Source organism: Siphateles boraxobius, unplaced genomic scaffold (genome assembly GCF_051911475.1).
Source record: "Siphateles boraxobius isolate OS27281-9 unplaced genomic scaffold, OSU_SipBor_1 6, whole genome shotgun sequence".
Classification (NCBI taxonomy): Eukaryota; Metazoa; Chordata; class Actinopteri; order Cypriniformes; family Leuciscidae; genus Siphateles; species Siphateles boraxobius.
The window spans coordinates 11,510,184-11,525,821 of NW_027509186.1; the positions used below are offsets into that span (position 1 = coordinate 11,510,184).

The window sequence follows — 15,638 nt, forward strand, 5'->3', positions numbered from 1 at the left end:
TCCCCCCTCCGAGCTGTTTCCTTTCAAAAACACTCCTCAGGAAACCATTTCAAACAATCACATTCCGCACAGAGAAAGGTCCGCACCACTCCTGGAACTTGGGAAAACCTCTCCCTTCCCCTCGTAAGGCTACTCTTTTTCTCCGTCTCGCTCTCATGAGTGAGTCTCCATCTCACCGTAGGTTTCTTGTTGGCCGTCAACTTACACATACGGGCGATTTTTTCCTCTTAGAATTACATCAATCTTTTTTTGCTATTGTATCTTTAAAGGTGCTCTAAGCGATGTCACGCGTTTTTTAGGCCAAAACATGTTTTGTCACATACAGTAAACATCTCCTCACTATCCGCTAGCTGCCTGTCCCCTGAACACACTGTAAAAAAACACAGTCTCTGCAGACACCCCAGGCTCCACAAACGGCAACAAAAACAAACTGGGCTAACCCGCACCACCACCGCCAATAACCGACAAGAAGGATTTTGGGGGGTTAGTGCGCGGATGAGGAGGAGGGAGGGTCTAGCTAGCCTTCATTTTGTTTGACAATACTTTAAACGTCAACAAGAAGTCGCGTCACCCGACATCGCTTAGAGCACCTTTAAGTAATATTATATGTAAACGAGTTCTGTTATGATTTATTCATCTCCTGCATCTCATACAATCAGAACATTTTCTGATTGGCTAACATGCACTGGCCTTGATTTGCATAAGATATACAGTATATGGAGGAAAGTATTGGGACACGCTTCTTAATTTTATTGAATTCAGTCTGACCCATTGCCACAGGTGTACCAAATCAAGCACCTAGCCATGCAGTCTGCATTCACCAACATTTGTAGGTCGCTCTGAAGAGCTCAGTGAATTCAGACGTGGTACTGTGATAGAATGCCACCTTTCCAATAAGTCAGTGCATAAAATTTCATCCCTGCTGGATATTCCGCACTCAACATTAAGTTTTATAATTGGAAAGTAAAGCGTTTTTGGAACTGAAGCAACTTATTCACAAGCGAAAGACTACGTAAAGTCACAGAGCGGGGTCACCGAGGGCTGAAGTACGTAAAAGTCGTCAACGCTGATACCATAGCTGAAATCTTCCACTGACTTTAAAATCGGCACAAAAACTGTGTGGCGGGAGCTTCATGGAAAGGGTTTCCATGGCCGAGCAGCTGCATGCAAGCCTCACATAAACAAGTGCAATGCCAAGCGTCGGATGGAGTGTGTAAAGCATGCCACCACTGGACTCCAGAGCAGTGGAGACGTGTTCTGTGGAGTGACCAATCACACTTCTCTGTTTGGCAGTCTGATGGGCGAGAACGTTACCCGCCTGACTGCACTGTGCCAACTGTAAAGTTTGGTGGAGGAGGGATTATGGTGTGGGGCTGTTTTTCAGGGGCTGGGCTAGGCCCTTTACTTCCAGTAAGGGGTAATTGTAATGCTTCAGCAAAAGGAGGGGCCAACCCCATATTAATGTCTATGTATTTAGAATGCCATTACAGTCCCTGTTGCTGTAATAGTCAGGTATCAATACATTTGACCATATAGTGTATATATTGGATATTTTATTGTGCATGGTCATATTGCCTTAGAAAGATTTTCCATCATCTATTGCTCACTGAAATGTAATATTTAAAATAACTAATGAGTATGTTAATATATTAAGTGGTTAAATCTCAACTCGCTATATTTGCAAAAAAAATTCAAAACTATAATATATTTTCTTCCCTTCTGCTTCTCGAACAAGAACAAATGTAGGGTGGGACTTGTTTTTATTTAGAGGCTTGACATAGGTGAGATGTAACCAGCACTAGAGTGGTTTACCAGGACAGGAGAGTCGATGATCAGGGTAGAACTGGATGCGGGGCAGGGATCACACGACAAGACTCAAAGAAACAAGACAAGAGATAACAGAAACAAAAACAGACAACGATGACTAGCGAACACAAAATATGCTAAATAACTGAAGCTAGCAAAAGGGAAAAATAAAGTAAATAATTTCTAGAAATAAGTAACTGGAACTTAAACAAATATAAATAAACAAGACTGCAACCTTGCAGGGAACTAGAAAAAAAGTCAAGAGAAAGCAAAACCAAGGACTGAGAGAACTAGAATAAAAATAAAGACTAGAACTAGACTTAAAAACACAGGAACAAAGAAAAACTGGAATTTAACAAAAAGGAAATCATCAAACAAGAAAACTAAATCTAGCACTGCCACTGACTGACAATATCTGTGAGAACCATACACAACAAACCAGCAAAAACATGAAGGAAAGAGACACAATATAAAGGGAACAGCACATGAGGATCAGGTGAAAACATTCAAGCAAACGAGGACTAGACAAGGAGTAAGCAAGGGGGCGAGGAAACGGGAAACAAGGAGGCGGAACAAGAGCAGCACATGGCAAACACAAACAAAGACAAAGCCATGTGCTGACACACAACACAAACATAGAGACATGACACAAAGATAACACAGACAAGGCTCACGCCAGTAAACACATCATAGAAGAGGGAGGGGAACTTATTTTGATTTAAGATTATGAGGGCACAAAAATGTTGACAAAAATATTGATGTGCACGGATATATAATTTATAATAATTACTGCATTATTCCATAAAAAATAAGAATTTGTCCATTTTGATAACATGGTGACTTTAAGATATGATAAACATTAACATCAGGATTTTCTGTAAAGGTAAGTCTTTAATTGGTTGTTTAAATATTATATATTTTTAATAATATATTATTAATATTTATTCATATTACACTGTGAAATGTAGTCTTTAGCAATTTCCTTTTTTTCATAACATACATAATCTTGTGATGCCTAAATTAACTTGGATTGTCTATTTTATATACATTTAAAATGGATTGATTTTTTTTTTTTTATATCATTTGTAAATTATTGGTTTATCATATCAGTCAGAATGTTTTGATTGTTTCATCCCTACGGTATATTTTCACTAAAAGACACTCATATTTTAGTGATATCTGAGCACATGCAGATTTATTTTACATGTGAAATCCGAACCAGCTTTGATGTCGGATTAAAATATTCAAGGACCTTGAATTTAAACTCCAGCCTCGGTTTCATAACACTGGAATATGTTTAGATAATATATCATGTTCACCTTTAAAATTATCAAGGCTTATGTAAAGAGACCTTCACTTTTCCTATTGCGTCAAGGCTTTAAAAAGGCCTTCGTAAATAACAATTACAGCTTGTTTCATGACCTCCATATGCATGTACTGTAAGTGTTCTCTATTATTATCTCCATATTGCTGTTTATTGTTTGTGTGTCATTGTGTTTCCTTGTCGTGGTGCACACATGTCCTCTCGCTCTTTGAGTCCTGATGACCCCACATGACCTCAGCTGTTCTTGCTGAAGGCTTCTGATTGGAGAGTTCTCTATACAGTCAAACAGCCGGTGAAAGGATATAGAACATATTGATTTAATTAGTGATAGTTCACTTGATGGGCGCCTTGTTGCCATGGCGATGGGATGGGCAGCGAGATCTCCGGCAGTAGAGAGTGTGTGATGGCCTTTAAACAGAGCTTTGACCTTTGAGCCATCAACTTATCTTTCACACATATACACACGTGACAAGGCAGGTTTTGAGTCCCTCAGTGTTTTTTTTTCACCTCTGTTGTTTTGTCTGAATTGGTTAATTTATTAAAAAATACATAAACTGTACAATTGATAAAAAAAAACAATGACTTTAATACACCACTTGTGCGACGCAGTGTTGTGAGTGTTAACTAAAACGATTTTTTTTTTATGAAATAATACTGAAATAAAATAATATATATAGATATTAAATGAAAGGTTTAAATTGAAGTACTAACTAAAAACTAAACCGGTAAAATAAAGCTAAATATAAACGTAAAAAAATAATAAAAGTACATAACAAAATTACTTAAAACTTGTGCTGTCAAATCGATTAATCGCGATTAATTATGATGAATCTCAGCTAACATAAAAGTTTGTGTATATATATATATATTTATAAACTTTTATGTCAGATGCGATTAAAAATGTTATAAATATTTTTTTTTTTTGGGGGGGGGGGACAGGATATGATATCATCCAGGTCAGTAAGTCTCTGGTCTCTGATTTTTTTATGACATAAGTCTTGTTCAGGTTGTAAAATGTCATCTGATACAACTTCCTCAAAATTTTATTTAAGATATTTATGAAGAAGTTATTGTGGTAGCACATTATTTGGAAACGTTTCATTTTACAGTACAGTACTTACAGTGTACTTACCTAGAAAGTACTGGGTAATATAAGGTAAGTACATGGGTTAAGGGTAGGTTTAGGGGTAGGTTCAGGGTTAGTACCTAGTTATTACCCAGTTATTACCCAGTTATTGTAATTACTATAATAAGTACATAGTATGTACATGGGAAACAGGACTGTAAAATGAAGCGTTACCCTTTATTTTTCAGTCCTGTTCCCCATGTACATACTATGTACTTAAAGCAATTACAATAACTGGGTTATAACTAGGTACTAACCCTGAACCTAAACTTAAACCCAACCCGAACCCACATTACCAGTGAGTTCATGGGTAAGTTCACTGTAAGTACACGTAATTAGTTTATTCAATGTGTATGAAAAATACTACCTATGACATTTTTAAACTTTGATTAAAATATGGCTTTTCTGGTAAACTTTTCTGGTTATTCGTTATCTATGAGTGTATTCAAAGAAATATTCAATAGAAATATTTACTTAACAGGAGCAGGCTTATTGAGTCATACTGGCTGTTTCTGGAATGAGGATGGTTAACAGAAGAATAAAAATGCAGCAAGCGGCCTGAACGTCCGTATGATTAGACGAGTGTGACATGGAACAGATGAAGATGAATATTTGGCAAGATTTTAGCATGTCATTGTCAAAACATGAATTCTGTTAATGAATGTGTGTTATGCCACTTTAAAGCCCTCCTGAAAAGTCATAATCATGACATGATGTGCATTCAGGTCGTCGGACGTGTTGAGCAATTTCATATTTCTTCTTATTGTTCAATAACAAGAAGTTTCTTCGTGCCAATGATTCAAAAACAAATGCAGATGTTTGGCATCTGGTTTCACATGGTTAGCATCCCACATTATCCTATATCCCCTCAACATCCATTAGTGGTTCAATCCACAACTGCTGTTTACTGTAACTTCAGTGACTTTTTAACAACTTCCCCATATGCGTAGTGTTTCACTGTTACCCGTGTAACCAAGGTAGGAGTCTCCTTTTCGGAAGTGTGGTTTATCTGTTCCTCATTCCCAGCAGCTTTCCCTCTCCCACGGTAGCGACCTGCCCTTTCTGGGTCATGTTAACAAAACATTGGCTTTCCTCGCCCCCATTCTCAAGTAGATGGTTTATTCCAGTCATTCCACAGCAGTGGCACCAGTTCACTTCTGCTTTGCATTGCTGGTGTGTCTCATACTGCGTTAATGAACGGTAAGTCCATCAATGGTTTGGTCTGGGCTGCTGTATAATGTTGCTTGTTGGAGCTTGTAATGACGTTCTGTATCTGTTATTATATAAGACTATGGCTCTGTTCAAAATGGAATACATACTGCGCAAAACTGCACTGTGTACTGCATATGCTGCATGTACTTTGCAACTTTGCATGTTAATACCACATCCTGCTATCTTCTTCTGATTATTTTGCATTTTGACTGTAATTTAAACTTTTGGCTGTCCAGTCAAATAATGAATCAAGAAAGAGATGCTAAAATATCCCTAATGTTTAATATCTAAAGCCAGCTTAAGCTGATTGTCAGGTCTTAGCTTCTCTTCCAGCTGGGTCTGGCTGGTCTGTTGGCTGGTTTTAGATGGATTTTGCACAATTTTCAGTTGGTCAAGCTGGTAGATCAGCTAAACCAGCAAATTACTAAGTTGAAAAGGCTGACAGACCATATTTAAAAAATCACGCCAATAAATCATTTAAGGCTGTTAGGGATGATGGCTGGTGTAACAAATGCCTGGTGTAACAAATGCCATAGTTGAAACCTGATGATCCATGTTGCCCCAGCATAACATGATAAATCACAACTTTTTCCATTCCTTTTTTTCATTAAAAAGGGGTTCAAACTTTTCAAAACCCTAAGGACTGGTTTCATAGACAGGGCTTAGATTAAGCCAGGATTAGGTCTTAGTGCAGTTAGGACATATAGCTTCTATAAACGTGCCTTAGAAAAAAAAAACACATCTGCATCTTGAGACAAAACAATGGCACTGACATATTTTAAGATATGTTAGTACAAGTTGCTTTCAGTTAAAACAGCTAAAACATACATTTTAGTCTGGGAATAGCTTAAGCCTTGTCTGTGAAACCAGGGTAAAAGTTTGTATATTTTAAATGAGGGGCTGTTTACATGACACCGTTTTCAGCTAAACACAGAACACCTTTTATGAGTTTTTACCTGTTCAGTCTATAGTCGCTTAGTGTTTCTTTAAGTGACATCGGCAACTACTGGCCTGGCAGCAGAATTCAGCGTTTTTAGTCGTTTTCACGGATCCGTGTGAAAAAGAGAGCGTTTTGCCAAGGTTGCCGTCTATATGCGAAAAACATGAAGGAAAAAGGTTTCCGTTTTTTGGTGCATCATTGCGGTGTAAGACTTTGAATAACAGATTTCCAGTGTGACCCTATTGAACTCCACAGAATGTTGTAGTTCACACACCTCCGTCATTGGGATTTGTGTGTGGAATGTGAAGGATTCTGTATACTTGTATACTTGAATTGAAAATCTCCAACATTGATAGCGGTAATTTATTTTATATGAAAGCTAAGAGCAGCAAACAAAGTAGAACAAACTCCTCTCTCGCGGTTGTTTACATGCCAGTGATTATCAATCATGGCATAATTTATTGACCCCTGAAATTAGCTGTCAGGTGTAGTGAATTGCATTGTTGGGGGATACAGTATGCAGTGTATACAGTAGGTTCAGTACATTTTGCCAATAAAATGTCATATATATATATAAATAGTTTGTAGTATGCTATTCCCAACATAGCCTTAGAGACTAAAATACTGAATTTCACATGACTCCACGTCATGAATGTGTCAGTTTAAAGAAGAACTTCAGTACCAGTATGCATGGGTAGTTTTCACACCAAGGTGTTCAACATTGTTTTTCCTTCCTCTATGTCTACACTAATTTTGGCCTTACGTTCACACTGAGATGGTGTTTTTGGATAAATTTGAAAACTTGTAGTGTAGACTTTGAAAACCAAGGTATTTGAAACGGATGTTTAGTCATGTGACGCATATTGTACACATAGATATCTTATATCGGCATGTGTTTGCTATGTGCTTTTCACTCTTCACCACAGTGTTACTAACGATAAATTTTACTTTGTACAATATTTATATTACATTACTGCAAAGATGGCAGAAAATGTACTCAAAACATGAGGGCAGTTGCGTTTTAGACCGAACATGCATTGGCGATTGAGTGGGACTTGGACGTACCAGTAAGTAGTGGGATATTCTGCTAATTAAATGATCGTGTAAGAATAATAGCGAGCATCTCGGTGAGCTTTTATTATGTTTTACACATGTGCTGTAAACTATTTTTTGAGTTTTGATGAGAAACTTTTGGGAAACTCTTTAAAACACTAGTATGAACTTTTTTTTAAAATGTATTCAGATTAATGTAGACGTAGCCTTAGAAGCTTCCATGTCCAGCCACCCAGGAATCATGTCCAGACCTCAGGAGGGAATTCTTGTGGATATGACTTTTTAAAACTACATCCATCTTCCAAACCAAGGTCATTGCATTGCAAAGTAGTATGGGAATTTATGACAAACAACTAAAGTGTCAATTGACTTTATGAGGAAAAAAGAAATGATTGGAAACTATCAAGACAGTCATTAGCAGTTGTGAAGATGCATGTTTGTGTAGGCTTAGCATGTGTGCATGCATTTGTTTCACATCACCATGTCCATGAGTCATGGTTTTCGTCTTTGTAATATCATTTACGGTTTCCCGTAAAAGCCCATTGAGGAATAGCTTACCGAAACTCCAAATCTGGCTGTGAAGATGCGACATTTATTTAACTTAGACACTAACAGCCAAGATGATTGAGTGTGGCGTTCCGGGTGAACTTTAAAGCATGTTGCAAAGGGTTCCAATTGCTTTCTTGTGTCTTACTTGCTCTGGTGTGTATGTGTGTGTTTGTGTCTGTGCAAAACCTTCAATACAATCATCTGTCCTTTTAGACGAGGGCTTTTAGCAGATGAAAGTATGTAAAGTGTGTTAAAATATGTTGGCCTTAGAAATATTTTTTTTTCCTCTTGTCTGTTCCAATTCTACTGATATACTTAGATAAATGTTTATTTTTATTTTTATATTGGCTCCTTAGTAAAAATGGCATAAGTTTTGTGTATGTTTCATTTGCAATAAGATTTTCACTCTGATTTTTAGATATCTGAATTGTTATCGGTCACTGAAAAGGAAAGATATCACTAGGAAGGAAAAAATACAAACCAGTATCACCATTGAGACTGTACAGAAAGTTAATGGAAAATTTTCCTCCTGAGAAAAATAAAGTCTCACTCTGCATGTAACAATTGAGAACTCCATTAAGCCTCCAAAGAGCAAACTTTGAGCAATACAGTTTTCCTATGGGCACATCTCTTTGTTTAATGTCCGTGTTTCAAGTTAACTTAGCTAGACTTTCTGGACAAATTTGTCTCCAGAAGTTACATAAATTTGCCAAACCTCCAGGGACATCTTCAGTTTATAAAGCAATTCATAAAAAAAAAAAAAAAAAAGTGTTATTCTAAAAATGCACAAAGGTTCAGGGTATGGATTAGTCAGTAGCATTTAATATAAAACATTTATATTAATGAAATATATATTTTTATATGTATATGACAGGTAGTGGTATGCCCTCATTAAGTCAATGTGTGTGAGAGAGATTCTCTGGCTGTCTTGTTTAGTCTGCTCTTGTAGAGAAATCTGGGTGGGAGTTTTTGCTTTAGGCCAATGCGTCTGCTGTCTACATGGCTGTCAGTGCCGGCAGTGAGATATCAATAGACAGCATGAATAAGGTTACATTTAACTAAGAGTTTCTGTTCTCTGTAGCTTAATGCTTATAACACTGAGACTAACGCAGCAAAGTGCAACCTTTGTGTGTAGATTAGTGTTTCAGTAGATCAGTGGGAGTTGTGTTTGTGTGTGTGCAAATGTGTGTTTGTATAAATTCCTGTCCAATGTCCAAGACGGGGGTGAGGAAACAAGGAATACCTCCCAACCCAACATTCATCTCCATTTCACACTCTCTTGCAGTATCTCTTGTCTTCAGACTCAAGGCCTTTACATTTTGTTCTGTAGATTCTGTTGGAACAAATATAAAGAAAGTAAATGGGGTCAATTTTGATCTCATTTTGCATCTTTCTCAATTGACATACACTTTAAAGGGGCTGTGTTTGAAAAATCTCAAATATAAATTACAAAATTCTTTGTGTTCTACCAGTGCCTGGTTGTTTTGGAAGCTCTCATGAAACTGTGAATAGGTCTATTTTAACTTTCCCTATCAGCTGCTGTTCACATCACATCTGATCTTTTTTTCATGTTTGCTGTAAATTGACCTTAATTGCTAACCATGGGAATATTTCAACACATTTATACATACTTTTTCTCTCCCTTTCAGATGTCTAACTACAAGCGTGCAACGTTTGAGGAGGAGGATGGGACAGACATCCCTGCTGATGGAGCCATCTCTCCTGACAGTGTGGAGGTGAGTGTGGGTCAGGGTTCAGTGTGGATGTGTCCATTTTATATTTACTTTCAGACTTATTTATCCAATGCAACATTCAAATAAATAAAGCAACAATTTAAACTATTAGTTTTTTACAGAAACTATGAGAAGTATTACTGTTGCACAATTCCCATGAAAAGTACAAGATCAGAAATGACTCTAAAACACGGCAAAACAGCAGTGAGAGAATAGTGTATTGCTGGGTCGTTGTGATGTTCTCTGTGAAGTTCAGCCGTTTCCAGGCTGACTTGGATGCTTTTACCACTGAGAAATCATGCTGACAGTCATGGTGTGGTGAATTGCAGGGCTAGCAGGAAAGAAACACTGTAATGAATTAGTGCTGAAGTTCTTTCTAGTCTGAGATATCCAGGCTAGCCGAAATACATATACAGACACAGACACTGTAGGAACACCAGATATAAAACATTGGAAAATACACTCCTTACAAACCGTTACAAAACAATCTGTTTTGGGTTCCCCAAATAAACTTTCATTAACAGTTATTTTAAGAACCATTTTTTTCTTAGTTTGTCAACATAAAAAAATAAATAAAAAAAAAAACTATAAATATCCTTTGTGCTTTGGAAAGGTTCTATGGATGTTAACGGTTCTTCACTGAACCATCAATGCCAATAAAGAACTTTTATTTTTAAGTGTATAGATCTCTGTAACGTGTAAGCAGGGACGAAGAGAGTTGTTAATCCAGTTGCAGTAGTATTTATTGAAAATGAAAACAAAGATAATCCAACTAGAGGGTCAAAACCAGGAACAGGAGCAGGAACAGGAAACATAATAAAAAACACCTGTCAACTAATCAACAAGAAATTGAATGTATTTCCGCCAGGGTGGAAATACATTCTTGGCAAAATAGGAAATACATAGACACTGGCGGATCAGGCAGTCCAGACGGCCAGGGCGGATCAGGCAGTCCAGACGGCCAGGGCGGATCAGGCAGTCCAGACGGCCAGGGCGGTTCAGGCAGTCCAGGCGGCCAGGGCGGATCAGGCAGTCCAGGTGGCCAGGGCAGATCAGGCAGTCCAGACGGTCAGGGCGGATCAGGCAGTCCAGACGGTCAGGGCGGATCAGGCAGTCCAGACGGCCAGGGCGGATCAGGCAGTCCAGGCGGCCAGGGCGGATCAGGCATACCAGGCGGCCAGGGCGGATCAGGCAGTCCAGGTGACCAGGGCGGATCAGGCAGTCCAGGTGGCCAGGGCGGATCAGGCAGTCCAGGCGGCCAGGGCGGATCAGGCAGTCCAGGTGACCAGGGCGGATCAGGCAGTCCAGGTGGCCAGGGCGGATCAGGCAGTCCAGGCGGCCAGGGCGGATCAGGCAGTCCAGGCGGCCAGGGCGGATCAGGCAGTCCAGGCGGCCAGGGCGGATCAGGCAGTCCAGGCGGCCAGGGCGGATCAGGCAGTCCAGGCGGCCAGGGCGGATCAGGCAGTCCAGACGGTCAGGGCGGATCAGGCAGTCAAGGCGGTCAGGGCGGATCAGGCAGTCCAGACGGCCAGGGCGGATCAGGCAGTCCAGGCGGCCAGGGCGGATCAGGCAGTCCAGGTGACCAGGGCGGATCAGGCAGTCCAGGTGGCCAGGGCGGATCAGGCAGTCCAGGCGGCCAGGGCGGATCAGGCAGTCCAGGCGGCCAGGGCGGATCAGGCAGTCCAGGTGGCCAGGGCGGATCAGGCAGTCCAGGCGGCCAGGGCGGATCAGGCAGTCCAGGGGGCCAGGGCGGATCAGGCAGTCCAGGTGGCCAGGGCGGATCAGGCAGTCCAGGGGGCCAGGGCGGATCAGGCAGTCCAGGCGGCCAGGGCGGATCAGGCAGTCCAGGCGGCCAGGGCGGATCAGGCAGTCCAGGCGGCCAGGGCGGATCAGGCAGTCCAGGCGGCCAGGGCGGATCAGGCAGTCCAGACGGTCAGGGCGGATCAGGCAGTCAAGGCGGTCAGGGCGGATCAGGCAGTCCAGACGGCCAGGGCAGATCAGGCAGTCCAGGTGACCAGGGCGGATCAGGCAGTCCAGGTGGCCAGGGCGGATCAGGCAGTCCAGGCGGCCAGGGCGGATCAGGCAGTCCAGGCGGCCAGGGCGGATCAGGCAGTCCAGGTGGCCAGGGCGGATCAGGCAGTCCAGGCGGCCAGGGCGGATCAGGCAGTCCAGGGGGCCAGGGCGGATCAGGCAGTCCAGGTGGCCAGGGCGGATCAGGCAGTCCAGGGGGCCAGGGCGGATCAGGCAGTACAGGGGGCCAGGGCGGATCAGGCAGCCAGGGCGGATCAGGCAGTCCAGACGGTCAGGGCGGATCAGGCGGCCAGGGCGGATCAGGCAGTCCAGGGGGCCAGGGCGGATCAGGCAGTCCAGGGGGTCAGGGCGGATCAGGCAGTCCAGGCGGCCAGGGCGGATCAGTTAGTCCAGGGGGCCAGGGAGGATCAGGCAGTCCAGGGGGCCAGGGCGGATCAGGCAGTCCAGGCTGTCAGGGCAGATCAGGCAGTCCAGGCGGTCAGGGCGGATCAGGCAGTCCAGGCGGTCAGGGCGGATCAGGCAGTCCAGGCGGTCAGGGCGGATCAGGCAGTCCAGGCGGTTAGGGCGGATCAGGCAGTCCAGGCGGTCAGGGCGGATCAGGCAGTCCAGGGGGCTAGGGAGGCTTGTCCGGAGACACAGGTATAGCGGCGGCCATCTTGTCCGGAGACACAGGCGTAGCGTTGGCCATCTCGTCCGGAGACACAGGCGTAGAGGCGGGCCTAGCCGAGGACTCTGGAAGGGCAGCCATGACGGGACAAGACTCTGGAAGGGCAGCCATGACGGGACGAGACTCTGGAAGGGCGGCCATGACGGGACGAGACTCTGAACTGGCGGCGGCCATGACGGGACGAGGCTCTGGGCTGGCAGCGGCCATGACAGGACTAGGCTCTCGGCTGGCGGCGGCCGTGACAGGACGAGGCTCTGGGCTGGTGACGGCCATGTTCCTCCTCTGTGACCCACACAGCAAATGTAGAACCGCTCAGTTGCGGGCCAAGTCAATATAAAATTCTAAAGTTCAATGAGGATTGTGCAGTGGCATGGCTGAATCAAGCGGCTCAGATAGCCCTCCTCTAAAAAAAATCATGAGGCATACAGTGTCCATTGAAGTCAAATTTGCCAGTTCGATAAAGTCACATACCCCTAAATAGGATGTTTTCCTTGATGGAGACGCATGATCCTTGCTTGAGAACTGGAAGGGGCCAAGCACCGAACCTTGAGGTACATCAGTGGTTTGCTGATATTGCTTAGATCCTGCTTCCCCTAAAAATAACCATGCAGCATCTACCCATGCACAGTGTGTAAAGGGTAGATTATTTACTGTGAGGAATGTCCAGCAGAATGAAGATTCACTTTTTGTGAATTGTTATCAGACATTTTTGTGCAGTCTCCCTTCAGTTGTTCTCTTTCAGAGTTTTAAAACTCATGATTTTTAATTTTTCTTGTTCATGAACATTTTCTTTTTCTTGTTCTTTTGCAGTACAAGAATGTGTTTATTTCACACAACTTCCTCGCCAGTTAAACAAATCAAACTAATCCAAACTAAACTGTCAAAATGAGGCAGAAATTGTCACAGATATTATGTCACAGCCAATAAACATGCATGTATTACCACTCACATTTACATAGCAGTCTATTCAGCATTCAGTAACTGGAAGCTGATGATCAACAGTATTTCAGTGTGATTTTAGTATGTTAAGATTAGCCAATTATAATGAAGTATTTAATATAAGAAGTCACAAACATACAGTAGAAAAACAGTTTAGTAGTCTGGACATACATGGCTAGGTGATTATTACATAATGACTCATGACTAAATGAGCAAACATCTTGTGGACAAGGAAATTCTTTTTTTTTTTTTTTTTTTTTTGTTATAGAAGGGAAAATAAATCTGAACAATTATCCAGGTATGAATAATGGTCTCAAAACACATAAAACCTTTTAAAATAATCAAATAGTTGACTAATATGTAATTGGAAAGACTATTATGGATAATGGATAACAGTTTAATAAAAAGTAAGCATTCTTTCTTATGCAGACATTTGCATTAGCGATAACTTTTAAGTAACGAAAACAGCATGTCAGACATCCAGGGAATTTACCTCAATGAATTATTAGTGACATTTGATATGAATTCAAAGAGATTTATGTGGTCCCTTTCATTTGCTGCTCACTTTTATGTCAAGCAGGAAATGTGATACCTCTTCTGTTGGCTTTCTGTTCAAGCAATGATATGAAGCATGAATTTGATATGGTATCCCTCAGGCAACTTGTTTTATGTTCTTTGGGTGCTGAATGATGAATGATGAAGAGGTGTGCAGTATATTTTGACACATATACACACACACACACACACACGCACGCACTCACGCACACACACACACACACACACACACACAAAAAGGACGTGATGTTCCTAGAGTTTCTACACAAGGAGACTTCTTCTTTGGGGATATTTTTCTGAGAATAATTTTTATTATAAGGGAAAGAAAGGAAGAATGAGATTAGTATTTGTCAGTGGCCATTTCAGGAGAAAGTGTTTAAACTGCAATGCCACAATTTGTCTTTTTTTTTACATTGAACATTTTACTCTCACAAAAATTTACTGTGGTGTTGAAGTGATTGTATCAGCTGGTAATGCTGCCTTCACTATCATGGCACTTAATGACGACCATGTTCAGAAACCATGGTTAATAGTAACCAGCTAATAGTAACAATTAAAAAAAAATCTAACTTAAAAAGACTCTATGATCAATATTTGACTCTTTTTTAGGTGGGTTTCCGTAAGGGTGGTGTTCAGTTGTTTGGTCCACTGGGCAGGAGGACTCAGCTGGAGGTGGTTTTGGGCGGTCTGCTTCTCACTTCACTTCTAGCACTATTTGGCTGTGCGATCACACTGGGAGTCCGCTATAACAGAGGTAACACACACGCACGCACCCACGCACGCAAGTGTACAACCGTGTACAAATCTTAGCAGATTTACACTCAATTTGACTAGGAACATTCCCTTATAGATACTAAAAGGGATAGTTCACCCAAAAATTAAAAATCTTTCATTATTACTTACATTTGTTTCAAACTTGTATGAATGTGCTGTATTTCTGTTAGATAATTTAATGAGTAATTTAATAATTCAATGAGTATTTGTTTGGGTCAGTTCAAAACAATTGCAATACATCACCATGACTCACTTTAACAGTTATTACATCACTCAATCACGTCAGTATAGGAGTACACATGGCTCACTGTTAATTTTCCCAATGCTCTGAAAAAAACCCTTATATTTGATTTTTTTTTCATACACCTATTTTTTTGCATGCAACTATGTGATGTTGCATTATGAAATTTGAATTATGAATTGCGCTATTTAAAAACACGTGTGATTGCGTGATTAGAAGATTATTTCCATTCATGTACTTGCTTGTTATTCTAAAGAGAAAAACCATCATAAAAAAATAATTTCCTATGTTTAAAGTCCTGTTCAAATCAAGATGAATGTTCGGTGTGAACATTTGGTGTCATAAACATTTCAAGTAATGAAAGACTGACATGAACATTTGCACGCTGTCAATGTGGCTGTTTTTTAACAGAAAGGTGTTCTAATCTAACTAGGGCTGTGTTCGAAATCGCCCCCTAAGGCCTCATTCACTATTCCCTACATTACTCCACTAATATATCCCACTTGAAGGAGTGAATAAAAGCTGCTGCTTTTGCATAGTTTGTGGTTGCTGTTTAATATTCATTTGAAACTTAGCAAACTGTCACCTCCAGTATTGAAGATTTATCTTGAACTTTGTCATAGAAACTAGCATGTATAAACCTTAATCAAATAATTTAATAATCAATAAAAATATTACTCTGGACCAG

At 41.1% G+C, this 15,638-nt stretch overlaps 1 protein-coding gene across 4 annotated transcripts in view; it reads left to right on the forward strand.

The window, feature by feature from the left end:
• The window catches only part of ece2b (endothelin converting enzyme 2b), a 78,548-nt gene that overhangs the window by 18,108 nt on the left and 44,802 nt on the right, over positions 1–15,638 (forward strand). For all 4 annotated transcript variants that reach the window (XM_077207681.1, XM_077207684.1, XM_077207683.1 and 1 more), the window contains 2 exons: positions 9,660–9,746; positions 14,545–14,689. In XM_077207681.1, coding sequence (XP_077063796.1) covers positions 9,660–9,746; positions 14,545–14,689 — 232 coding nt within the window. The remainder of the gene's footprint in view (positions 1–9,659; positions 9,747–14,544; positions 14,690–15,638) is intronic.